The following is a 24912-nucleotide window of genomic DNA, read 5'->3' as shown; positions in this document are numbered from 1 at the left end:
TTATTATTAAGATTAGTGGTTTATTAATTTTTGTAATAAGTTAAATTCCATCAAATTTTTGTAATGAAAAACAGCATATTACTTAGGGGGTAATTGTTGATCAGGAGGAATTACTAACTGGTTTTATTCAAATCTAAGCTAAGTAAGATTACTGCTTATCCCTCAACGACTATTTCTATTTATCAATATACAAAAATTTTCTCTACTAAAAAGTTTCACTAATTCTCTAAGCTTAAGTATTAGACAATAAAAGAAGAATTAAAGAATTCCTTACACTCATGATGAAACTCAATGCTACTGTCTAAATTATGTAAATGCGCTCTAAATTTCTCAACACCCAATAGTTACTCGCAACATTTTATTATACTCAACATAATTGCAACAAAATTTTACATAAGAAAAACTAAAGTCCGCCGAAAATGAAACAACAAATACATATGCATAAATTCAACATGAAGAGAATTAAAGTAAAAAAATAAAAATAAAAATTTAGTTCTCATGATAGTTTGTCTTGTACATATTCGCGCACTAAATGAAGATTTCATGTGCTTGACCTTGTTGTTGTTGCATTGTGCTTTATTATTGGTAAAGAGGAAATGCGCGAAGCGTGTGATGTGTGTGCTAGAGTTGGCATTCGATGTATGTATGTGTGTATACGCCTATCCATAATTCAGCAGCAGCAAGTCATCATTAACAAATCAAAAACAAAAACAAAACTCATCATCTAAGAAGTAAAGGTGTGAATTAAGAGCCAACCTCTTTAAGGTTGTGATTAATTTAAGTTTTTGTAAAATAAAAATTGTTCTTCGTATAAAAATTGGGATGTAATAATGGATAAACTCATTTAAATTATTTGACGGCTTTGCGAATGATTGATTAAGTTGAGCATGGCACAGCCTAAATTTTGATTTAAAAGATTTTAAGATTAGAAGCAAACAAATTTTGAGGAATTTTCATAAAAATATAGACATTTTTTCGACATTGCTACAAATGTGCCGTACCAACCTTTTTCTGTTCCGAATTACATTTCCAGTCAATGTTATTAAAGGAGCTTTCAAACCGACCGATATACACGATCTATGTATTTAGTCTATGGAACCCTTGAATTCTGACACAAATTATATCCATTTAGAAAAAAACCGAGTTTTTCATATTCGATGCATTGCAGCTATGAAAATATAGAGGCGGGACTATGACTATTTCTGGCTCAGAACTGGCACACATAACTATCTGTATATTTAGTAGATTTGTAAATTATTAAATAAGTTTATGACGTAAATGCAATTTTCGTTTTCCAAAGTGTATAAAAAGTTTGTTGCAAAAAATCTTGTATTTATAAAAAATATATTTTTTCATTATACCTGACCCTTATTCAATACTTGCTCCAGTCTCACGCGCTGTCTGCTATCTTTGTTGCCAACTCGTAACTAAATTTGCCACATATTCGACAGGAAGCGATCTCCAAGTATATCAAATATTTTATTGATAGTTTTGGTGTTATTAAAGCCCAAACATTCTCCCATGGATTGGCGTCTGATAATTGTGATGGCCAATCCAAAATAACAATGTGATTTTCTTGTTTCCATTGCGTACAGAGACTGCTCCTTTCAAAATCTAGAAACTATGAGCAGAGTATCAATGTTTGAATAAATGTTTTTCTTTGTAAAAATGTAATCAAAATGCAAAATTGTTTTATTCCAGTTCTCGAAACACTTGCCAAAACTACTATTTGGGATGGCCTTCAGCTTCCTCAGCGAATTTTGTTTCATCTTTTCGATCGATTGAAAATGGACTCCATAGAGCGGGAGTTTTAATTTGGGGAACAAGAAAAAATCACACAGAGCCAAATCTGGTGAATACGGTGGTTGACCGATGGTACTCACTCCGTTTTTGCTTTAAATTAGGTCACAATCATTGCTCTAGGCGATGGTGCATTATCATCGTGTAGAATCCATGAATTCTTCTTCCACAATTTTGTTCGTTTTCGACAGATGTTCTCACGCAAACGCCTCAATACGGCTAAATAGAACAGTTAATTGACCGTCTCTCGTTCCTGAACAAATTCATGATGCACCAAATGGCTTGTTTTTTCCCCTCCACTTCGGTTATTGTTGACTTGTTTGCTTCTCAAACTCATAAACCCTCTCTGCGGTACTCTTTTTGAAAAAAAAAAAAAAAAGTTTTATCGGAACGAGTTTACCAAGAACGCGCTTCATATCTAAAATATCCACCAAAATCATTCGAACGGACTCGCGACAGATGTCGAACTCTCTTGCCATCTCTCTAGCACTTGCCCGACGTTCTTTAGATTCAGTTGAAGAGGTCGAAGGTCGTCCAGAACGAGGCATGTCTGCAACGATCTCTACATCGTTTTCGAAGGCTTTGTACCACTCGTAGACTTTTGCTTTTGATAAAACTGAATCACCGTAACATATAAGTAAGGGCCAAGCTCGGTTGTAACTGAACATTTTATACCCTTGCTACTTGCAAGGATAAAAGCAGGAAAACCCATTTTTTCTCACAGACATACCATTATTAGAAAAAGATTCTCTCCGAAGTACCATAGTATATCCAACAGATTTACCGATGTTTTCGATAAAAAAAAAGTTCACTATTGTAACTTTGGGTCACTTATTCAATATATAGTATATTTGAATAGTTGACAGCAGAAGTTGACAGCAGTCCCCATATAGATGACAAGTGACGATAGGTTAGATTATACTATGTTATACTGTAGTTATGCTAAATCTTTTATAGTGTTCCTAGCTTAGAACTACTGGAATATTAAAAAAAAAAAAAAAAACAATTTTTCATGTTCAAAGACCATGGTTGAGACTACGATGTCTTGCTATAAAGGTACTAGGTTACCCGGTCAAAACCCGGTAAAACAAGTGTAGTGCAGAATGGATACGTTAGTGGATAATGAGCATGTAGGCATTCAACTAACCAACAAATGTGCTCAATTAATCAATATGTTTAATGAGACCAACGGGCGCTAAATCCAAAATATTTTCCAATACAGGTTTTGCGTGCGATAAATTGTCGTCAATTATTAGCAACCAACTGCTGACGACTGACAGCCAGCCGTTGCTGTAGATGCTAAAAAGCTGTTGATATCAGAGCGTACACCGTTAATCGCTAAATGCCTGAAAATACAAATTTCAACTAGTCAACCGGTAACTCATTACAAATAAAATTAATTACTAATTTATACATGTATGTATGTATGTGTAATAGTTATGGTGCTTCGGTGCTTGGTGTATCTAATTTAGTGTAAAATAAAGGAGAAGCAAAATAATTACTTGCAACGTTCCATTAAATCCATCAACAGCATTGACGAGTTGCAAGAGCTACTTGCGCGTGTGTAGGACAGGTAGTATATTTATATTTTAACCAAAATATGTAAGTGATTATGAATGATTATGAGAGTCATCGTTTTTTTTTACACATTTTCTCTGTTTACTTAACTGTTGTGAAAAGTAATTATGTGATTTTCATTTCTTTATTTATTCACTTGCCTTTTTGGGTGCCTTGTATTACAAAACAAAAGCCAAAGATAATGTTTTTGTATATTTAGCATTGTAAAAACAGCTACTCGTCTTTGAAATTGTCCAATTTCTGGAATTCATTGAGTTTCCCTGCCAAAAGCCAGAGGGCTTGTAAATGCCTCGCTGACGCCATCGCGCAATTAACCCGTGAAAATTGCGCCATTTAACCGCATAATTTGATATTCTCCAACCAGAAATGGAAAATATCAAAAACGAAAAAAATGCGAGGTAAATGCGAGGGCTTTAAAGTGCCGACTTGCAATTGATTCACCGAAAATCGTTGCAAAGCACCTTTGAACTGTTTCGCCGCACGAATTAGTGGGCGTGAGATGAGAAAAAAATAACAATAAAAGATTAGTTGAAAGTGAAAATAAAAACGGTAAAAGCGAACTCGATTCTTCTTGTTTAAATCAAGATTGCTCCAACGATACGTCAACTTTGACATTAGCTTAACCGCAAGCTAAATGAAGACATTCGAAAAAAAACAAAAAAAAAAAAAAAAAAAAAAAAAACAAAAAAAAAAAAATAAATAAAATAAAAAAAAAACTTTGGAATGATACGGAATTGGGTGAATATAAGTAGAAGCGATTTCAAAGCAACAAAAATGGGGAGACAGTTAACTGCGCAAAAAAAGCTTCCACTTTAATTACGATGATTATTCGAACCGTGGGATAGTAAGGAGACAACAAATGAAATTGAAGAATATTTAGAGACATTAAATTGAAAACAAACTACCATAAAAGCAAATTATGCAAAAATGAAAAAATAACATATAAATTAAGATAAGATAAGATAAAGATATATTAAGATAAAGTAATAAATAAACTTTGTGATAATTAAACAGAAATTTCCTCCCCTTCAACGCTGAAACCGTTCGTGGTTATTGTTGCATCGGCAACCTTGATAAAAACTATTTTAATTGGGGAAACACAAACAGAGACCCGGAGAATATCTTATTTAGGGTTCAAGTAATTATGAGACTATTTATATTTCCAACTAATAAAAAGATAGCTTTTGGCATCGGGGACCTTTAGGCCGAAGGTTTTCTTTCATGACGTCTCACTGCATTCGCTACAACCGACTGCACTGCGCCTTATTAATTCCTCTTCTTTACTAGCGTAGACACCGCTTACGGGATTATAGGCGAGTTAACAAAAGCACTCCAGTTGTTTCTTTTATTCACAAGATGGCGCCAATTGGATATACCAAGCGAAGCCAGGTCCTTCTCCACCTGGTCTTTCCAATGGAGTGGAGGTCTTTCTCTTCATCTGTTTCCCCCGGCGGGTACTGCGTCGAATACATTCAGAGCTAGATTACTTTCGTGCATTCGGACGAGATGACCTAGCCAGCGTAGCCGCTATCTTCTAATTCGCTGAACTATGTTAATGGCGTCGTATATCTTATAAAGCTCATCGTTCCATCAAATGCGATATTCGCCGTGGACAACGCGCAATGGACCACGCATTTTTCGCAGAACCTTTCTCTCGAAAGCTTGTAACGTCGAAATACGAGTATACAAAGGTCTCTAAACTTGCTTCTTAATCCTTAAACCTATTAAATCCATTAGAGTTATGCGACTAAATAAGATACTGTGAACTGGCTAGGAGACAATTTGCTACTGATCTCAGTGGAAATCTCATAATAACGCCTATAATAACGCCTGATATAAGCAGAGGTGCTCTTTTCATTAGACTTTTCTGACCGATCACGCGTCAGTTTTGTTCAGTATTGTTTGGCTTTCCATCATGGTAAGACTTACGAATGAAGAACGTTTACAAACCGTTCAACTTTATTATGAAAATTCACGTTCTGTAAAGAATGTGTTTCGCGCGCTTCGCTCTACTTATGATCAACATAATCGTGCTACCGAGCGTTCTATTCGCAACACCACTACCCATCTTGAGACCCAGCATTCATTATTGGATAATATTCGACCGAATAGACCACTTTCAGCACGCAGTGAAAAAAATATAATATAGAAACCTGCAGAGATTCCGAAGCTGTCATTCCATTCAGGAAAACCAACGATTGGGTGTGGGTTTATGCTGGGGGAATCATCTTCTTCAGAAACTCTCGGTGAGAACATATCGGTCAATGGCGACCGTTATCGCGTCATGATAACCGACTATTAAATGTCTGAAATTGGAGCTCGTGATCTCGGCAACATTTGGTTTCAACAAGACGGCGCCACTTCCTACACATCGCATCAATCAATGGATTTATTAAGAGAAAACTTCGGTGAGCAGATTATTTCACGTTTTGGGCCGGTTGATTAGCCACCAAAATCGTGTGATATGGCACCGTAGGACTTTTTCCTTAGAGCAAAATATCGCGCATGCCACTCGCCAGTTACCAGTCGAAATGCTTGAACGAGTCATCGAAAATTGGACTCAACGAATGGACCATCTGAGTCGTAGAAACAGCAAACCGTTGGAAGAGATAATCTTCCAGAAATAAATGCGAAATAACGCTCTTTCGAATGATAATAAACCTTCACCATTAAATTGTCAAATTTGAAGTTTCTGTGATCCTCGAAATGAATCACTCTTTATTTTAACATTAAATTAATGTGTACAAGACCTTTTAGGGTGAGACATACTCGAAATCGTCGATTAAAATTCACTCTAGAAAAGTGATCGACAGGCATTAACCATTCTAAAACCACTTCTCTTGAAGTTATAAGGGTATACGTAATTATGAGGTACTACTCAGGCTCATGGGCCAAAGTTTCATCAGCTCTAGTGCTATGTCTCCTTGAATACATTTCTCTGCCTGGCTCTTTCTATAAAATAATTCAGTACAAAATTAAATAGCCTTAGAGATATAACTCCGATAGTCGTTAAATTGACTCAATTAAGGGAAGCCAATTTCTCTGAATGGTCATTTTAAATCTTTACTAAATAAAACTGTAAGAATTAAAGGAGTTAAAAGGGTTTCTCACATATTTCTGTATTCGATTAAAGGCGGCTTAAAAATTAAAAAACCTTCTATTTGTCGAATGATATCAGATCAGTATGAAAATTATATACGGGATCTGCTGTGAAAATTAGTTAGAATTTGATAGAATTAGAATAGAATTTGATTGACTATTCAGCCTATTTCCATTGATGCTGGATAAGAAAAAGGTCTTGAAAAACTTTTTGTGGTGTCTGTCTTGCCATCGTTGGAATAGTTTAAAGGTAGTAGTAAAAGTAGTAAAAGTAGTTTGAGTAGTTGGACAAAGAAGCTTCCGATATTAATACAAGACATACCGTAGTGATTTAAGCTGTCAACCCCGAAATACAACTCAGAAGCCGAATAAGAGTAGCCGTTATTTGAAGACAAAAACGATAAGGATCATCTAACTCAAATATTTGGGTTATGCCTTTATATTCCCAAATTACCGTACTGATTCAACTAAGCGGCCATTCATCACTTGCAATTAATTAACAAGGAATTTAGATAATTTTCACATCGTCGTCAAAGAAACTGCTGACAAACAAGTCACCAAGCAATTGCAAAAGACATTGGATTGGATTTATGTGATTTCATTAATCATTCGAAATAATGTAGTAAATTGGAAATGATGAAAAAGTAAAAAAAAAACTTGAATACATTGATTTTATGAATATATATTTGCAAGCTTGTATAATTTTCTATTAATTAACCAAAAACTGTATTATTGCAATTTCATTTAATATAAGATTAATTCAAATTATTCAGGCTATAAATAGAAGAGTGTGAAGCTACAATTAAATATGCTGAATAATATAAAGTATTGCGGAAGTGCGGCGGTTTTCATGTCTTATCTAAAGAATGATGGATGACGTGATGGATAGAGAAAAAACAATTAAAAAACATTAACACATTTAAATTAGATCTAAATAACATGAACATCATAGAGATGAATTTCTTTTCGGAAAATTCTCATAAAATTATGGTTTAATTGCGATCTGAAAATACTCACCAAGCTAGACGCTTAGATCCAGTGCTAGTGCGTAGTTGTGACCCGTTCAAAATCTTATGAAACTGGGTTGTGGATGCTATTTTTCCTCCAGACTGGTCCAGGTACTGTCAAAATAGCTGGAGGATAGGCTAAGTCTTGTCATTAAAATGACCGAACAACTCTTATAGAATGTAGCCTGAGATACAGCTCAGCGTTCCCTTAGGCGGTCCCGCTGTTTTCAAAAGAACGCGACAAATGAAGAAATAGTGTATTATTCCGCACGATAAAATAGTAAGCTTCATCCAAGATCGGTACAAATTGTATTTATTACTTTAGAGTACAGTTGAGCCTTAACATATTTGCGATTTTGACGATTCTATTCGTTTACCAGTTACACTAATGCATTGTTTTAAGAAGAGCCGCACCTCAAATAAGTAAATATTAATGAGACCTTTTTCCGTTTTCTTCTTTCATTTTAGGTGGAGATGAACCGGTTGGTACGCAAATACCTTCAATGGTCCCGAATTTCTTTGGCAGTAGTATTGATTGGAGCTACACTACCGAGCCAGAAAGTAGTGCTTGTTTAAATTCGGAAGGACGGCGTTGTACTTGGCCGCGTGGCAAAGTTTTGGGTGGCACATCGGTACTGAATGGCATGATGTATATACGTGGCAATCCCGAAGATTATGATAACTGGGCTGCATTGGGTAATCCCGGTTGGTCATTTGAGGATGTACTGCCGTTCTTTATGAAATCAGAGGATAATTTACAATTGGATCAGGTGGATCAGAGCTTGCATGCGAAGGGTGGACCGCTACCAGTTTCACATTTCCCCTACAATCCACCTTTGTCGTATGCAATATTAAAGGGCGGCGAGGAATTGGGTGAGTACGATTATTATAGTCATAAAAAAGGTAACACCATCACCCACCTCTCCCTTTTAATAGACATTTGTTTCTAAAGTAAAAATTTTTTTTTCTGCATTGCTCTCCGTTTAAGTGGAGCAAAAATTGTTTGATATATGCGATAAGAACTTCTCATATGCGTGTGCATATACTTAAAGTCACATGTTATACCTTTTCAGGCTACACGGTGCAGGATTTAAATGGACGCAACTCCACCGGTTTTATGATTGCCCAGATGACATCTCGCAATGGCATACGTTGGAGTTCAGCACGTTCGTTCCTACGACCGGCACGTAATCGCAACAATCTGCACATTCTGCTCAACACCACCGCCTCGAAGGTACTCTTCAAGCCCGACAGTAAGACAGTTGTTGGCGTAGAAGTGATGGATCAATACGGCAGCTCACGTAAGATATTCGCCAAAAAAGAAGTAATCGTCAGCGGTGGAGCCGTCAACTCACCACAAATACTACTGCTTAGCGGCATCGGACCATCTGACGAGCTAACGAAGGTACAATATAAGCCATAGATTTGATTGCTAATAGCCTTATTTCCATACGATGTAGGTGAATGTACGCCCCATACACAATCTTCCTGGTGTTGGCAAGAATTTACATAATCACGTTGCCTACTTCACCAACTTCTTCATCGACGACGCAGACACGGCACCGCTAAATTGGGCCACCGCTATGGAATATTTACTCTTTCGGGATGGTCTCATGTCGGGCACCGGCATTGGGGATGTCACCGCAAAAATCCATACACGCTACGCCGATGTACCGAATGTGCCCGATGTGCAACTGTACTTCGGCGGCTACTCGGCCACTTGTTCGCGTACTGGTCAAGTAGGCGAACTGCTCTCCAACAATATGCGCTCCGTACAGATTTTCCCCGCAGTGTTGCATCCCAAATCGCGTGGTTCCATTACGCTTGCCTCTAACGATCCGCTGGCACCACCGCGTATCATCGCCAATTATCTTACCGAGGATCGTGATGTGAAAACGCTGATTGAAGGTATAAAATTCGCAATTCAATTGTCACAGACAGCACCGCTCAAGCAGTATGGTATGCGGGTGGACAAGACACCGACAAAGGGCTGTGAATCGTTAACTTTCGGCACGGATGCCTACTGGGAGTGCACAGTACGACGCGACACTGACCCGGAAAATCATCAAGCCGGTTCCTGTAAAATGGGACCCGCGAGCGATCCGTTGGCCGTGGTCGATCACGAGCTGCGCGTGCATGGCGTGAGGGGCTTGCGTGTCATGGATACGTCCATTATGCCACAGGTAACATCTGGAAACACACATGCGCCTGCGGTTATGATCGCCGAGAAGGGTGTGTACATGGTGAAGCGTGCATGGGGCGCCAAAGTTTGACGGCTGGACGCAACGTGGACGCTGCATAGAGTAATTTAAAAAAGAAAGCAAAAAAAAAATGCAAAAAATTTAAAACAAATTCAACAAAAATCATCAAAAACATAAATATTAAAAAAATCGTCGAAATAAAAAATTATTATTAAAGTAATTATTTTAAAATTAAAAATATATTTATTAGTATTAAATCTATTATTCTAAAACCACTTCCTGTCCAACTTCCAAACGGCACTTTAGTTAACTCAAATCATTCACGTAATTTTAATATTCGACCTAAACTAGAAACTATTGGGTGAACCATTCACGACTCTCTGCCGCGCTTCATCGTTGCCTGACCACATTCAATACCAGCACGTACACTTCTAAGTACATACCCACTAATGAATACACCTTATGACCTTTAATGTTAGTATGAAAACTCGCTCAATACCAACCAACTAACCGCACGAGGTTAGGCTTATTTTGAAATCTTCCTAGAAACGGAACACGTTATAAAAATCACTTTCAAATAGTTCGAAATATGGAACTGTATGCCAGTAGCTGAGAAGTTATCTGATGTAAGTGCCTCTTCAAGCAACCGTAATTTAATTCATGAGAGAGCACAAAAACTCTCTCCAAATAATTTTAAATCGCATAATTAACAGTTATTAACAATTATAGAGCTTTGGTTTTGTAAAAAATATAAAGATACAAATCTGCAGATTTTCAGTAAAAGGTTCAATAGAAAATATAATTTCTTGGGAAGAAATGTAAATATTTAACCTCAAATTATTTATATTGTTCTGAAGAGTAGATTCATAATTTTAATCAAACGCAAAATATTTCAAACCAGAATTGCATTATCTTTAAAAGAACTATATGTATGTAGTTTTATCAATTATGTTTTTGTTGGATATTTCCTATAAAAAAACTTGTATTTATTTTATCTTAATTTAAACATTACATATATCTGAACAGTTTCTTTCTTGAGTTAGTAGAATGGAATGCGTGTTCTTACTTGTATGAAAATATCTTGTATGTGTATCAGATTCTATAAATAAATAAATGAATAAAAATATTGTGTCTTACAAACTACTCGAGATATCACAGCAAAATGCGGTAATAAGAATGGACCACATCAATATTCAGTACCAGTCTGAAGTCAAAGTATGCCACAGTTTCATCGCTGGTTTTGTTTTAACCCTTCTGTTACCTCAAGGTCATATCGTGACCTTTATATGTTATTTTTTCTTATGTTTCATAAAAGACACAAAATTTCGGGATTTCCTTTTACGAATTCCTGCATTGAGAGAAGTCGCTTCGAAAAAGTACAACATATTTTTTAACATTTTATGAAAACTGTGGCACAATAAAAACTTAGTAGGAACTTTAGGAAGTTTCGTTCCATTTCCGCGCTAAAACTATTGGAAATATAAATCAATTAATGAAATATAATTGGGTGAGTTTTTGGGCATTTTCATATTTCATCAAATGGTACATTTATATATGTAAGTACATATATACATAAGTTACATACAGAAAATATCCGCAGTCTTTGGAATGATGTTCATGGTCGACCATTTCGAGCTGTAATGTCATTGACAAGGTTTTTGGAAAATAAATCGAGAGCTGAGGTTTGATAACAGAGACAATCGCAGAGCTCAGAGAGTGTACTATAAACTTGCTCCGATTCGAGATTTATACAAGAAATCAGTATGCAAATACCCAGTCGATGAGCTTTTAACTACTTTTAAAGTCAAATGCCCATTCTTAGATAAGTATAGGATAAAGGCGGGGATAGCTGCGTATAAAATTTTGTCTAAATTTTCAAATATATTTGGGAAAAGTTTCAACAGCTACACAACCGGAGCAAAACCAAGATCAACGGGTAGTGATGGATCTAGTAAGTGGGTGTGTAGGACGGAATATAACGACAGATAACTCTTTTGCAATACGATTGGACATTACTTGAGACATCGCACAACGGTAAGAGTTTCTACATCATATCGCCTTAAATATATGCAATAAATATAGCAAATATATAGGAAGTTATCATAATTTATATTCAAAAATTCTAAGAAATTTTACGAACAAAATGAAATTATAATCAATAAAACTATGAAATGTTAAAACCAAACTTAATTGGTAGTCAGTAAAATTAAGAAAAATTAGAAAAAAAAGCTAAAATCATAAGTTATAATTAGGATACCCTTACAAAACTCTGACTAGGTCATTCGGTTCTTTCACATCACAAGTGCAACATTTTTATTAACATAACTGGAGGGTTAAAGCGACGATATTTTGGCAAAAGTGTAGAGAAGGAAAGACTTTCGTACGTACTATTGCCACCATACACCATTTCCTGAAGTGCCGCAAGTGAACAGCTCCTACTTCTCAATGTGACGGATGACCCATGGATTTCTGTGTTATGATTCCATTCCATTCCATTTCTTTAGTTTTCAGAGCACATACTTTTTCTGGACTCAGTTAAAATCCATCCAATACTTATCTCGAAAAGCACGTCTTCAAATCTTCGCTAATTATATCCAGCAGAGGAATGTACACTGAGATCCTGTAGTACTCTTCGAAAGTTCTCACGCAGAAATTTTCGCGTTTTGTTTGTCGGCCGCAGGTTCTCGGGTTTTGTTTGTCAACTTTCAGTGCTGCCGCCATTCTTTCGAATCGATCGAAAATTTTGCTCAGCTTTTTGTCTTCGATTTCGGAACGTCTCAAGCAGCGTATATATCATATTTGAAGCCTTTGTCTGAAGAATCACGCTGTGTGAATCTTCAGGGAGAGAGATAGAATATCACATAGTCGAAAAATCCCAATTTTAAATTCAATGCGGTGAGTATCGTTGATTTCCTTTTTTTTTTTGCACTTAATAATTTTTCTATGTTGCAAAATTTGCCGAGCGATTTTCTACTTGACTTGCGCTCCTGCTCTCTAAGAGCACTCGTCAACAACTCGGTATAAGGGAACTGTGGGGCGGTATTTCAAACTCCTTATGCACAGCTGCAACCGAAACCATTGGATTTCGGAAAATGCAAAAACAAACAGCTGGTACGACGAGGTGTGCCATGTCGCAGTGGAGAGAAAACAGACTGCCTACCTCGCAACGTTACAATTAACTACAACACATGCGGAATGGGATAGATACCGTGAATTGAAAAGGGAAGCGAGACGCAGTGTGGCTTTAGACCTGGCAAATCAACAACCGACCAGTGAGAAAGATCAGTGAGAAAATGATCGACACTCTTCGTCGATTTTAAAGCTGCTTCTGATAGTACGAAAAGGAGTCGCCTTTATGCCGCGATGTCTGAGTTCGGTATCCCCGCAAAACTAAAACGGTTGTGTAAACTAACGTTGAGTAATTTCGGGAAGGACCTCTCTGAGCCGTTTGATACCAAACGAGGCGACTCCGTTTTATGTGACTTCTTCAATCTGCTCTTTTCCTGCTGTATAGTGCAAAGGCGTTGGGAGTTTTCGAGAGAAATGTTCGGAGGAAGATTTATGGTCCTTTTCGCGTTGACCAGGGCGAATGCCGTATTCGATGGAACGACGATCTGTATAACAAAGACAACGACATTGGCATAGTTCAGCGACTTCAAAGACAGCGGCAACACTGGCTAGGTCATGTCGTCCCAAAGGCGAAACAACTCCAGCTCTGAAAGTATTCGGCGCAGCACTCCCCGGGGGAAGTAGAGGAAGAGGAAGACCTCTACTCCATTGGAAAGACCATGCAGAAAGGGGCCACGCTTCCTTTGAAATCTCCAATTGACGCCACATATCAAAAAGGAGAAACAACTGGCGCGCTGTTTTTAACTCGGCTATAACCAAGCAAATGGTGACTACGCCAGTAAAGAAAAATTCAGTGACTAATCGAAGTTGTTTTAATTATAAAAGTTTATCGTTCGAACAGACACTAGTTTTTCATGTTTTCAAAAAGCTGTAAAAATTTCATTCAAATCCACCGAACGGTTTTCGAGCGGCAGTAGTCACCATTTCAAAAAGATTCTTTTGACAAAAGCGTTTTTGAAGTTTTACACTCAATTTACGTTATGCGTACATTTGCTGCCGGCTAGCACTCGAACATTTCCGAACTTTACTTTAAAAAAATTCAATAAATTCTGACTACCGTAAGCCGCTTATGCCAATTCGATTGTAAATTACATTAATATATGCCATTGCAACAAAAATATATTAAAGACACCTGCTAGGTGTAGGCATATTATAATTCGTGTACATACATATGTACTTAAACATTATTATTATTAAAAAGCGTAATCATTGCACACTGTATTGTTGCTGCACTTTTAAATAGGCAATTACAACTTGAAGTGTAATGCTATTTTCCTAACAATATAATATAATTGACTTAATAAACTGAAGAACACGCTCCGCAATAATATATAAACACTGTTCACACTCAACTGACCTCCTGTAAAAACTCATAAAACGAGTTGGCTTCCGGAGTTGCGCACTAGTGCCACCCACGTTCCAAGATTTTGAAAGTAATTAATCTAGAGAAGAATGAGTAACCGTAATGTATTTGTGATGATACCGTTTACTATAATACTGCTTTATTGTGACATTATGGTGTCGGTAGAGGATCGCGCCAAGGATAATGGTGACATTTTTGTGCAGCACAGGGAGCAGCGAGAATGTGTTGCGCCAATTATGGTGCACGCCAATGGCAGCAACAGCAGCGAGGACATGGATGTGGCGCATATATGCAATAATAGTTTTTCCATACCAAGCGGTAAGCACCAATGAAGAAAAATAGTATTATTTTCATTAGAAAACATATTACGACTATTTTCTATCCAGATTATATTGTGCAATTCAATAGGAATGGCGACCTGCCTGAAACAGTTGACAAAACCGGCATGGTAAAATAGCGTTATATACATACATACACATAAAAAAATATAATTTTTACCCGTTATGTAGTGTTTCATACGCTGCTACTTTGAAAAGGCAGGGTTGATTAAAAACTGGCAATTAAATAAGGACTTGATAATGCAAACTATGTGGCCGATAAAAGCCGATTCAATTGCGTTTTGTGAGCCAGAAGAAAGTAAGACAGACGTTACTAATACACATTTATCAGTGTTTTATATTTGCGCACATATATATTTATATATCTTCATTTTAGAACAAGAAATGAACGCTTGTGTACGTAGTTATGCCATCGCAAAATGTTTGATGAAACGTGGTTTTCAAGATACCTGCAACGATACTGTTGCCTAAAATAGATTTTAAGTTTATTAGAAACTTAAAAACTTTAATTTATTAATCGCAATGTAATGCAATAAAAACTTTGCTTAGTAAATTATCTACATGCTTTTTTTTTAATTTGGTTTAGCTTTGTAAATATGTATATTACTTTATAAACTAGCTATGACAAATTCAATAAATGCATTATTTCTACATAATATGTAAGTATAGTATTTTCCTAAAGTGATTTTGGATTAGTTATGCCCACTTTCACGTTCTTTGTTGCTGCTGTTGCAATGTTGTATCGATTCTATTTGCCACATTCTCTTCGGTCGCTTCGGGTCTACAAATTGTGCTGTAATTGAGCAAACGATTTAGGCGCTTGCCGATTTGTTTGGGATATTGTTGATTTTTTATGCGAAACTCTTTCGACTGATGTTCAACAGCTCCATTATCTAACTGGTACTTGCATAACGTATGCAACGGACGTACTAATAATTGTCGCAGTTCACTACGTTGCTCCAGAATGGATAAAGCTTGTGCAGCAGTTTCAAGGGTACTGAGACAGCCTTCGGTGGGTTGTGTGCGTATAATGTAATCACTATTGCCCGCAGCTATTAGTTTTACCTGTCGCATGCGATGTAGTATGGGACTACTGGCGTAAATAGCTTTTGCTTGCGGCCAGGTACCATCGATAAGCACTAATGTAAAATGTGCATCTTCAGACGGTGCAATTATCTGTGAGCAAAGATTTTCTATAGGCACAGAGTCCTTACTGGGGTAGAGAAGTAAAGAATTTGGCGAATTTAATATTGGTTCAAGCTCAGCTTGATTTTTAGTCGATGGAAAGCGTTTTCCCTTATATACAACACATTTTCCTGGTGTTACACCAAGTTGCAACATTAAGGCTGTGCGCAAGGATCGTTTCTCTTCGGCAGGATGTTGGAGTATAACTATAGAAGACTTAATGTTAATTGGCGGATTTGGTAATGACTGACACCAACAAACTACAGATGGTCGCCTACAAATGTTTGCAAATTAGTTGAGTATGTATTCAATTAAAGTTATAACTTACTTGCAATTATCACATTTATCACGCCTATCTGGTGGATCTAAGCGTATGCCAAATAAATCTTCACAACATTCTTCCATCATTTGGTCAGAATTTTGCATTATAAATTTATAAATGAACTAGCTTTTACTTAATAATAGTAGTTTTTTACAGCAAACTAAAGAACTGACCGAAACGGATCTAACCCAAACAGCTGTCCGGAACACAGGATGAGCTAGAATAATTAAATTTGAACAAACTGCGAACATACTTTGAGCAGAAAATGTTCTAATGGCTATATCACAGAAATAAACAGATATTAGAATATTGGAAACAAAAGCATTAGATTTGATGTTAAAAAGTTTTTGTTATATTTGAAATAACAGAGAATGTTTATGATATGATAAAACGTATGATAAACGTTCTCTGCTTTGTATCACAAAATAAAATTTTACGGACGTGTAAAATATTTTCGGATATGTTTGATAAGATTAAGATAAGATAAAGTTAAATAAAGGTACTAAATTACCGTTAATTACTGTAAATAGCTAAGTAAGGAAGCAATACACTTTAGCTTCAATTAAATTATATTTTCATTTATTTTGTCAACCCTGTGTTAATGGTGTGACAGCTCTCATTGGTCACCAGCTGATCGCTTTCCTAAGAAAACACAGTGTTTGTTTTCTTCCAAGATTTGTTATCGTCACTCTGAGCTGGTGCAAATTGTGTTTTTCTTGTTTTCTGTTAAAATATTAATATTTATTTTTACAGTAGATAGTCAAAATTTACAATTTATTTTACGAGTTCTTTGCTATACTTCGCTCACACCAAAAGTAATTTTCTACCTTTTTATAAGTACAATATGAATAGCTTAGGATGGACCTTAATCATGAAAAGTGGTTGTCTCTTCTGCTCCAAAGAGACAGTAAACATTAAAGGAACAAAATACATTATACGCGATCGACTGGCTCAGGGGTGAGTTGAAGAAAATGTTCTAATATTCTTATCTAATATTACGTTATTTACAGTGGTTTCAGTTTGATCGATCTAGCAGAAAATGCTACAACACACAAACTCTATGCAGTTAAGCGTATAACTTGTCACAGCATAGATGATCAAAATATAGCCTTGCGTGAGATTGAAAATTGTAGACGTATCGATTCAGAAAATGTAATTAAAGTAATAGACTATGAGCTGAAAGGATCTGCCGATATTGTAATCAATACCACTAGTGACCTATACATAGTATTGCCATACTATAAGAACGGTTCGCTGGCAGATTATCTAAGTATGCGTGCACGCAAAGATGATCATATGCCAGAAGCGCAAATTTTGCAAGTATTTCTTGGTATCTGCAATGGTTTAAGGGCGGTGCACGAAGCTAAACCAGTGCCGTTGGCACATCGAGACCTGAAAACAGCGAACATTTGTTTGTCTGACACTTTTGAACCGATAATTGTAGATTTGGGTTCTATGACGGAAGCTCGTTTGCAAATTTGTGGACAGAATGAAGCGCAACGACTGCAAGACGAAGCGGAGGAGCGCAGTTCAATCGTGTATCGTGCACCAGAACTATTCTCAGTTAAGTCGTACTCCACCATAGATGAACGTACAGACATTTGGGTTAGTAACACAATTATTTAAATGTCTGAATAAGATATTAATTTTAAAATCTTTACAGAGCCTTGGTTGTGTACTTTATGCTATGTGCTTCTTCCATTGTCCCTTTGATTCAGTTTATGAAAAAGGTGACAGTGTTGCGCTGGCGGTGCTGAGCGGTAACATCAACATTCCAGAAAGTTCTATTTATTCTGATGATATGCACGATTTAATTAAATATATGTTGCGTATGGATCCTATGGAGCGACCCTTTATATATAGTGTAATCGAAAAAATCCAAGATTTAATACATAAGCTTGATGGACGTGTTTAGCTGATTAGCTGACTATAACGTATGTATTTTTAATTTTTGCTTTATAAAAAATGTGAATGATATTTTGACGTAATTATTGCATTGTGAACAATTTAAATATGAAGATGAACAACTTGATGATTATCATAGAAAATTTTGAAATTTTAGCTTAAAGTAATTTTCTATATTTCTTAAAATAAATAGAATAACAGCAATTCAACAGCCGTTGACTTATTTGATTACGATTGGAAATATTTTTTAATGGTCATCTCGCGATTCTCCAGGACAATTGCTGTTCATATCATCTTGATCTTTGTAACGTACCCCACACCAGAAACAAAATTTGTACGATGTGCGCAAATAACTGGTAAGTATTTCCACTTTCTCCGCGGCGGTATATTCTTCCTCATTATCATTCACTCCAGCGCCTTCATTATTTTCGTTGTTTGTTTCGTCCGAACCTTCCTCATTTACGTTTTCATTGCGTTCAGGCCAAAACCAACTAAGCTCGGCTTCTTTGATGCCGTTCTCTAGATCCAATGTTTCACAAGATAACTGACTGCGCCTGAAATTTTACATTTTTGTAAAGCATTGACACTTTGCGTTAAACTTTTACTAACTTTAAAGCACCAATTGCAAATCGCTCGTCGGATTTCTCCTGTGCACGTTTACGAAATTGTTCCACCGTTACGGTTTCTCCTCCAACAAGACGATTTCGCAGCTGTTGCTCTCGTTTTTGTCGTCGACGTTCGGCTAAATCACGTAACGCTGTTTCACGGCCTAAACCACCTCTATCAGATTTTATGCTGATACCAATTGGCTCAATAAGGCGGTTATCTGTTTCTTCACCAGACATTTTCTTGCCAAGTGCCTCCCCTGATTTATAGCCCATTTTAGCTAACATTTGAAAGCCCTTGTTCTGATTCTCTATTGGCTTTTTGAGAGATTCTTCTAATGACTTAATATTCATAATTCCTTTGCGTGTGAAGCTTTCTTGCTTTTGACGCTTAATATGTGCCCTTTTCTTCTCCTCCAAAAAAATCTGTCTTTTTTTATTCGGTTGTTGTACAAGGCTAGGTCGAACGTCTCTGTAAGTATAGTTTAGTAAAATTTTACATTTACAAACACATTGTAACATGCTCTTACCCACAAAGGAACTTATCCGACATATAATCATCTTCATCCGACATTACCAAAATTATTCAATTTTGATTAAAAAGTATTTGCAACTTAAAGTTTTCAAAGTGTGGACTTCTTATAGCTAATGTAATCAAGGTTGCCACACTTTTTTCCTGTCTAAACCTTTGTTGTGGCAGCTTCTTTTGGAATAAAGAATTTTTTCTATGTTTTTGAAAATAAGCATTTATCTCAGAAGGGATTTTTCGCATATTAATTGCTCTAGTGGCGCGTAACACCAGCGTTAATATTACATAACTTCGTATTTGTTATTTCAATAGAATCAAACCCCCTCCAACTAGCATCGATCGTTTATTAGACCGTCAAGTTCCAACAGGAGCAAACCAATAGGATTTAATAACACGAACAATAACACTAGTTTACAATAAGAAGAGTGTGTTTTCTTGCCAACACTCTAGAAATCGAATGTATTCGTCCGCCTTATTTCAGCAATTGTGCTTAAAATACTAACAAACAAATTCGCTGGCAACTATAATCATAAATCGAACATCTGATATTGTTTACAAATTAAAGTGTTATAACAGCTGTTCTTGAAGTAAATGCCACTGAATTAAAAATGTTATATTTTCCATTCTCATAGTTTAAATTTTTTACACAGTGGTAGCATTATAGCGTCAACTACAGTACACGTGCGATTGGCTTTGATTTAATACATATTTTGAATCGTAATTTGTATATAAAATGGGCACGGTTTGTAAATAATATATAATCATCATTACAGTGGTTGCATTGCTATACTAATTACACACTAGAAACTCTCATTTCATCTAAAATCAAAACAATATTAACAATTTTAAAATTTACAGAAAAAAGTGAAGATTAGTTCAGTGAAACGCAACGCACATCTCAAATCTAAGAAGACCCCTCTTACCAAACAACAACAACACAAATTGGCTCAGCAGAAAGCGGCCAAGGATCGAAAACAAAATATATTCCGACAGAAGGCGAAAAAACGTGAACAATTGCCACAAAAACGAAAACAAAAGACTGATATTTACGATGACCCACTTGATAATGACGATGATAATGTGGATCCATCGGAATTGGTTAATAACATAGCGGATATGTTGGACGGTGATGATTTGGAATATTTGCATGAGAAAGGTTTAAATAAGCAACGTAAACGTAAGAATACAGCTGCTGTTGAAGAAGAAAAAGAATCAGTAGGCTTAGAAAAGGCTTATACAAGGAATGCAGTTGTGGACAATGAAAAGAAAAAAGTCAAAGTCAACTTATTGCCCATAAAAAGTCGTGATGGGCAAATCATAACACGTACCGCTGAGGTAGACTACATACCTAAACCAAAGGTTAAACGTAGTGAGAAAGAGGATGACGGAGCAGAAGGAGATGAGGATGATGAGGTTAACGAAGACGACGAAGACGTTGTTTATGAGGATAGTGATGATGATGTAGTAAATGATGTTGGCGAAGGCAGTGCCCTACCTGAGCCTAAAAAAAAACTGATTTCTACTACTGATTTGCTTATAGCGCGACAACAGGAAATTGAGCGTCAAAAATATCGTATTGGTATAATTTGTTCTGGTTTACTTGAAAAACCAGAAGACAAAATGCGAAATTTTAATGCTCTGTATGAGCTGATGGAAGAAACAAATGCAGCTGGTACACCAAATCTTTTAACAGTACGAAAATTGGCAATAATCTCGGTGACTGAAATATTCAAAGATATTCTGCCTGAATATCGCGTAGGACAGGTGGACACTAAAATGCAAACAGGTGTGAAATTTTAAAATACTTTGACCGCATATACATAATTGCGCTTAATACATAAATATTATTCTCCATTTTAGTTCGCAAAGCCACTTTGGAACGTGTGACTTATGAAAACGCGCTGCTTCAACAATTTAAAAAATTCCTGCAGAAACTTGAGAAACTTACAGCAATAGTAAACAAACGTGGACAGGGACGTGTAACACCGCAGGCGATTAAAATGGCTGAGGTGGCTGTGCAAAGTATGTGTGATATACTCAACGCGCATCCATATTTCAATTATGTACAAAATGTTGCACAGCTCTTGGTCTATATGTTGAACTGTAACTATGAGAATATGCGTGAAACAATTAACAAGTGTTTCCGCACCTTTTTCGCTAATGACAAGAAATTAGATATGACACTGTTCATTGTGAGGCGCATAAACCACCTAATAAAGACTAAACTCCCAAATGTACATGTTGAGTGCATTACTTGCTTGTTGGCACTTAAGATAAAAAATGTCAATTTAGATGCTGAGAAAGAGAATGAATTGAAACAAAAAAAGTTGGAGTCGCACAGACAACGTTTGATGAGCTTATCAAAGAAAGAGCGCAAACGACGGAAGAAATTGGCTGAAGTCACGCGAGAATTAGACGAAACCCGTGCCGAAGAAAATAAGCAAACAAAACTTTACAAACTAACAGAAATAACAAAAATGGTGTTTACAATTTATTTCCGAGTTTTGAAAAACGAGCCAACGTCGAAGGTGCTGAGTGCCATTTTAGAGGGTTTAGCAGAGTGAGTAAGCGAATTTTGGTTTTTTTAATTTAAATAATAAATATTTTTTTTTGTTTGTATTATGACATTATCCTATAGGTTTGCACATGTCATCAATTTAGATTTCTTCTCTGACCTCATCGATGTGTTGAATCGCATATTAGAAGAAATGGATCTGGGTTACCGTGAACAATTGCATTGCATAAAAACGATTTTCGTTATACTCTCAGGTCAAGGTGAAGTGCTGAATATTGATCCAATACGTTTCTACCAACACTTCTACAAAAATATGCTTACTGTGAATGCGGGAAAAAATCATGAAGACTTCCGCATCATTCTCGGTACTTTAGATGAAGTTTTGGTGAAAAGAAGACGCAATATGAGTCAGCAACGTTTAATGGCGTTTATAAAACGTTTGCTTATGCTTAGCTTGCATTTGTTGCATCATGGTACACTAGCCACCCTTGGCACAATAAAAACCACCTTCCAACTAACATCGGTATTAGACGTTTTACTGGATACAGACACTAGCGTAGGGTCGGGTAATTATGATCCGGAATTGGAGGACCCAGAGTATTGTAATGCTTCAAGCACGGCGCTATATGAGCTTACTATATTGTCTCGCCATTACCATCCAACGGTGCGTAAAATGGCAATGCACATAGCCAATGGGGTGCCGGCATCTGGAGAAGGGTCCTTAGCACCAGAAATTGGCAAACTGTAAGTGTTAGAAGCAACTGTAAGTTTATTTTCTATGACTCTTCCTTTTAGATCCTCTCATGAACTCTACGATCAGTTTAATAGCACGCAAATGGTGTTCAACCCAGTTATACCGGTGCCGAAGAAGACTGACCCAAAGATTAAAAAAGGCAGACAGCAATTTATCAATTCTGATTTCAAACCATTTTGCAAAAGCTTTTTGGAAAGTGGAGCGCTGCCGAAGAAAACAAAAAATAAAGCCTGTCCAAATTTTAATTTCTACGATGCACTTGTAAACAATTGTTAGCTTATATATTTATATAAAATAAAGTTTTTTTTGTAATATACGACTATATAAAATAATGCTGGCAATCACAATGTACGTAGTCAACTACAAAAGATGATAGATTTATTCAGTTCAATTCAATTTCATTTATTGTTAAATGTGTCGAAATAAAAAAGGCATATGTATTTCTACCAGTGGTTGTGCAAATTTCTTTTAAATTACATTAAAATAAATTAATATATTATGAGAATTATAACATACATTTTTAATATACCGGCAAATAATTATAATAAAATATTGTAATGGGTAAAAGGTACATCTTTAGGTAAAATATAAGTTAAGAAATTTTTTAGTAAATTATAGATGATCTACATAATTGTCGGGCTCGCTTGCTTCGCTTCGATTTGTCAAAAGAAATTTGGTAATTGGCCATGATTATGAAATAGTGCTTCTTCCAAGCAGATGAAAAGCCTATTGCTATAACGGTACTCGAGCGCTATGGACGATATTTCATCCACAAGGAATAGGAATTGGGTTTCATCTTGGTCATCGGTACATACTTTGCTATCTGCAATAATCCAGTGATCGGTGCGCAATTTCGGTATATGCAAACGGATTTGCAACAAAAATTTCATTGGATCATTTATAATTCCAGTGTATATTACACTGTAACAATATAAGCGGCCAGCACTTGCCTCCAAAGGATACAACGATACATTACCCAAAGTAGACATTTTTCCAACGCAAGCCTGCAAACAGCCAAATGCAAATGCATCCTCACAGAGAATATTTATGTACGTGTTATTATGATTCATGCTATAGAAAATAGGGGTGACTTTTTTCGGCTTTTGATATTTCTCAATTGCATTAAGAATCACTGAACGCATAAATTTGAATGCTTCTTTTGTTATTGGACTACTATTCGCTAATGTTATTTCTGCCACAATAAATTCTTTGTCAGCTATTGTTTTAGAATTTTGTTGAGTCTCCGAGTCTATGAGCATTTGTAATAAGCATATCTCGGTGCGAAACTGTACGGCCAGATCGTACAGCATACCAGACAGAGCTGGTACCTGGGGACTATTTGTATTGCCGCCGATAGAGTTATTATTGGGTACGGTTTTAATTGAGGTTTGAATTTTATTAACTGCCATTTGAACTGAGGCACGTTGAGCTTCTCTTTCACGTTGTGGTAGACGTTTTCTTTGTTTTTTTGTCAAACCAGCCATGTTAGTTGTTAATGACACATGCGGTATTGAATAGCCAGATAAATTCGTTTGTTGCGTTCCCTGCATTATTTTAAAATTACATTTACACGGTAAAAATGTTTTTGAAAACTTGATTGCCAACAATTCGCGTGCGCTGCCGCGTCGATCTTGGTTAACGCTTATAGCCCTGTTTTGAGATCCTATGTACAAATTTTTTTTGCTGGGCCTGAGAAATAAAAAAAAATATATTACTAATATAACCATAATGTTAAGATCACTACCTTTTTTCTGTCCGCAATTCTTTACTCGTTATTACTTGAAATCTTGAAACTTGAATCAGCGATCAGTTTCCCAAAGAAATGTGGAGAATTTTCTAGCCACACTCCACAAAAATTTCTTTCGAATTTGTTTTTGTCGAATAAACGTTATTTTCAATTACCATTCACAATAATGCGTTTTATGTTTACCATAAACGTTCGAAAAAGAAAAAATACTTAGCAAGTCCTGATACAATTATATAATATTGTCACAAAAGTAGTATTAAGTTTGGTACCACATGTGTTTGTCTTGCTATTTGCATTCTTTATTATAAACATTGGGCGCCACGGTTGTCTGTTTGTCTACTTGTAGCATAAACATTAACTGTATATGGAACGTATAGCATTATGTTCTTATAATTGCCAGACGCAATGTTCTAGAGACGCATGTCGGCATCAGCGAGGAGTGCGTGGCTATATAAGCCGAGGTAGCGCCAACGTAAGGAGGATTCTGAAATAAAGATATTTTGTTAAAGTGAATTAACGGTTTTTGGTTTTATTTGTCAATCCAGAGATACGAACCTAGTCAAGTAAACTAGTAAGGAGTAAATTCGCAACAATTGGTGTCAGAAGTGGGATTGTCAAATAATCCAAATTCAAGATAGTTAAATTCGTGGAATTGAGAATTCAGCAATTAAAAAAGGAACTGGAAGAGCGTAATTTGCCGATAAGCGGACAAAAGGCGGATATGCAGGCACGATTACGTGAAGCAATGCAAGCGGATCGAATTAATGTGGACGAATTCGAATTTGATGGCCCAGGAACTTCTACAAAGGTAGAAAAAAAAGTAGAAGAACAACGA

General features: G+C 36.3%; 7 protein-coding genes across 9 annotated transcripts in view; 4 read left to right on the top strand and 3 right to left on the bottom strand.

Moving 5' to 3' along the window:
• The window catches only part of LOC108976533 (glucose dehydrogenase [FAD, quinone]), a 50530-nt gene extending 40669 nt beyond the window's left edge, over positions 1-9861 (top strand). The window contains exons 4-6 of one of the 2 annotated variants that reach the window (XM_018945715.1): positions 7953-8357; positions 8558-8889; positions 8945-9861. In XM_018945715.1, coding sequence (XP_018801260.1) covers positions 7953-8357; positions 8558-8889; positions 8945-9757 — 1550 coding nt within the window. In that variant the 3' untranslated portion in view covers positions 9758-9861. The remainder of the gene's footprint in view (positions 1-7952; positions 8358-8557; positions 8890-8944) is intronic. The other variant, XM_018945716.1, reaches the window with a different exon arrangement.
• Positions 9862-14266: 4405 nt separating this feature from the next.
• LOC108976479 (general odorant-binding protein 84a) lies at positions 14267-15065 on the top strand. The gene is made up of 4 exons (XM_018945602.1): positions 14267-14495; positions 14564-14625; positions 14687-14813; positions 14892-15065. The coding sequence occupies exons 1-4, from the start codon at positions 14267-14269 to the stop codon at positions 14984-14986; spliced, it is 513 nt and encodes a 170-aa protein (XP_018801147.1). The 3' UTR covers positions 14987-15065.
• Positions 15065-16217, bottom strand: LOC108976478 (DTW domain-containing protein 2). Its single transcript, XM_018945601.1, has 2 exons — positions 16029-16217; positions 15065-15974 (listed from the first exon to the last, which is right to left on the bottom strand). The coding sequence occupies exons 1-2, from the start codon at positions 16124-16126 to the stop codon at positions 15224-15226; spliced, it is 849 nt and encodes a 282-aa protein (XP_018801146.1). The 5' UTR covers positions 16127-16217; the 3' UTR covers positions 15065-15223.
• Positions 16218-16669: 452 nt separating this feature from the next.
• On the top strand, positions 16670-18136 carry LOC108976467 (serine/threonine-protein kinase 16). Its single transcript, XM_018945586.1, has 3 exons — positions 16670-16979; positions 17033-17627; positions 17686-18136. Exons 1-3 carry the CDS (start codon positions 16867-16869, stop codon positions 17935-17937), a joined length of 960 nt encoding a protein of 319 aa, XP_018801131.1. The 5' UTR covers positions 16670-16866; the 3' UTR covers positions 17938-18136.
• Positions 18079-19181, bottom strand: LOC108976468 (G patch domain-containing protein 11). Its single transcript, XM_018945587.1, has 3 exons — positions 19063-19181; positions 18537-19004; positions 18079-18481 (listed from the first exon to the last, which is right to left on the bottom strand). Exons 1-3 carry the CDS (start codon positions 19104-19106, stop codon positions 18175-18177), a joined length of 819 nt encoding a protein of 272 aa, XP_018801132.1. The 5' UTR covers positions 19107-19181; the 3' UTR covers positions 18079-18174.
• A 539-nt stretch (positions 19182-19720) lies between these two features.
• On the top strand, positions 19721-22776 carry LOC108976529 (nucleolar complex protein 3 homolog). The gene is made up of 5 exons (XM_018945707.1): positions 19721-19803; positions 19920-20847; positions 20922-21621; positions 21700-22320; positions 22372-22776. The coding sequence occupies exons 1-5, from the start codon at positions 19795-19797 to the stop codon at positions 22604-22606; spliced, it is 2493 nt and encodes an 830-aa protein (XP_018801252.1). The 5' UTR covers positions 19721-19794; the 3' UTR covers positions 22607-22776.
• Positions 22717-24180, bottom strand: LOC108976530. Of its 2 annotated transcripts, none has more exons than XM_018945708.1 (2): positions 24075-24180; positions 22717-24019 (listed from the first exon to the last, which is right to left on the bottom strand). In XM_018945708.1, the coding sequence occupies exon 2, from the start codon at positions 23878-23880 to the stop codon at positions 22993-22995; it is 888 nt and encodes a 295-aa protein (XP_018801253.1). In that variant the 5' UTR covers positions 23881-24019; positions 24075-24180; the 3' UTR covers positions 22717-22992. The 2 variants fall into 2 exon arrangements, with proteins under 2 accessions (XP_018801253.1, XP_018801254.1); XM_018945709.1 differs by having other exon boundaries at positions 22717-24013.
• Between the last annotated feature and the right edge of the window lie 732 nt (positions 24181-24912).

Source organism: Bactrocera latifrons, unplaced genomic scaffold (genome assembly GCF_001853355.1).
Source record: "Bactrocera latifrons isolate USDA-ARS-PBARC rearing strain unplaced genomic scaffold, ASM185335v1 scaffold_77, whole genome shotgun sequence".
NCBI classification, from domain to species: domain Eukaryota; kingdom Metazoa; phylum Arthropoda; class Insecta; order Diptera; family Tephritidae; genus Bactrocera; species Bactrocera latifrons.
The sequence above is the reverse complement of the archived record's forward strand: the minus strand, read 5'-3'. Positions and strand labels throughout refer to the sequence as shown.

Bases quoted from the DNA above. Each gene is read 5' to 3' on its own strand.
- LOC108976530 (XM_018945708.1), bottom strand. From the start codon at position 23,880: ATGCAGGGAACGCAACAAACGAATTTATCTGGCTATTCAATACCGCAT.
- LOC108976479 (XM_018945602.1), top strand. From the start codon at position 14,267: ATGAGTAACCGTAATGTATTTGTGATGATACCGTTTACTATAATACTG. The intron at 14,496-14,563 runs GTAAGCACCAAT...TTTTCTATCCAG, and splicing joins TAGTTTTTCCATACCAAGCG to ATTATATTGTGCAATTCAAT. The intron at 14,626-14,686 runs GTAAAATAGCGT...CCCGTTATGTAG, and splicing joins CAGTTGACAAAACCGGCATG to TGTTTCATACGCTGCTACTT.
- LOC108976467 (XM_018945586.1), top strand. From the start codon at position 16,867: ATGAATAGCTTAGGATGGACCTTAATCATGAAAAGTGGTTGTCTCTTC. The intron at 16,980-17,032 runs GTGAGTTGAAGA...CGTTATTTACAG, and splicing joins CGCGATCGACTGGCTCAGGG to TGGTTTCAGTTTGATCGATC. The intron at 17,628-17,685 runs GTTAGTAACACA...AAATCTTTACAG, and splicing joins ATGAACGTACAGACATTTGG to AGCCTTGGTTGTGTACTTTA.
- LOC108976478 (XM_018945601.1), bottom strand. From the start codon at position 16,126: ATGCAAAATTCTGACCAAATGATGGAAGAATGTTGTGAAGATTTATTT. The intron at 15,975-16,028 runs GTAAGTTATAAC...AAACATTTGTAG, and splicing joins GATAAATGTGATAATTGCAA to GCGACCATCTGTAGTTTGTT.
- LOC108976468 (XM_018945587.1), bottom strand. From the start codon at position 19,106: ATGTCGGATGAAGATGATTATATGTCGGATAAGTTCCTTTGTGG. The intron at 19,005-19,062 runs GTAAGAGCATGT...CTATACTTACAG, and splicing joins TCGGATAAGTTCCTTTGTGG to AGACGTTCGACCTAGCCTTG. The intron at 18,482-18,536 runs GTTAGTAAAAGT...GTAAAATTTCAG, and splicing joins TTTGCAATTGGTGCTTTAAA to GCGCAGTCAGTTATCTTGTG.
- LOC108976529 (XM_018945707.1), top strand. The intron at 20,848-20,921 runs GTGTGAAATTTT...TCTCCATTTTAG, and splicing joins GGACACTAAAATGCAAACAG to TTCGCAAAGCCACTTTGGAA. The intron at 22,321-22,371 runs GTAAGTGTTAGA...TCTTCCTTTTAG, and splicing joins GCACCAGAAATTGGCAAACT to ATCCTCTCATGAACTCTACG.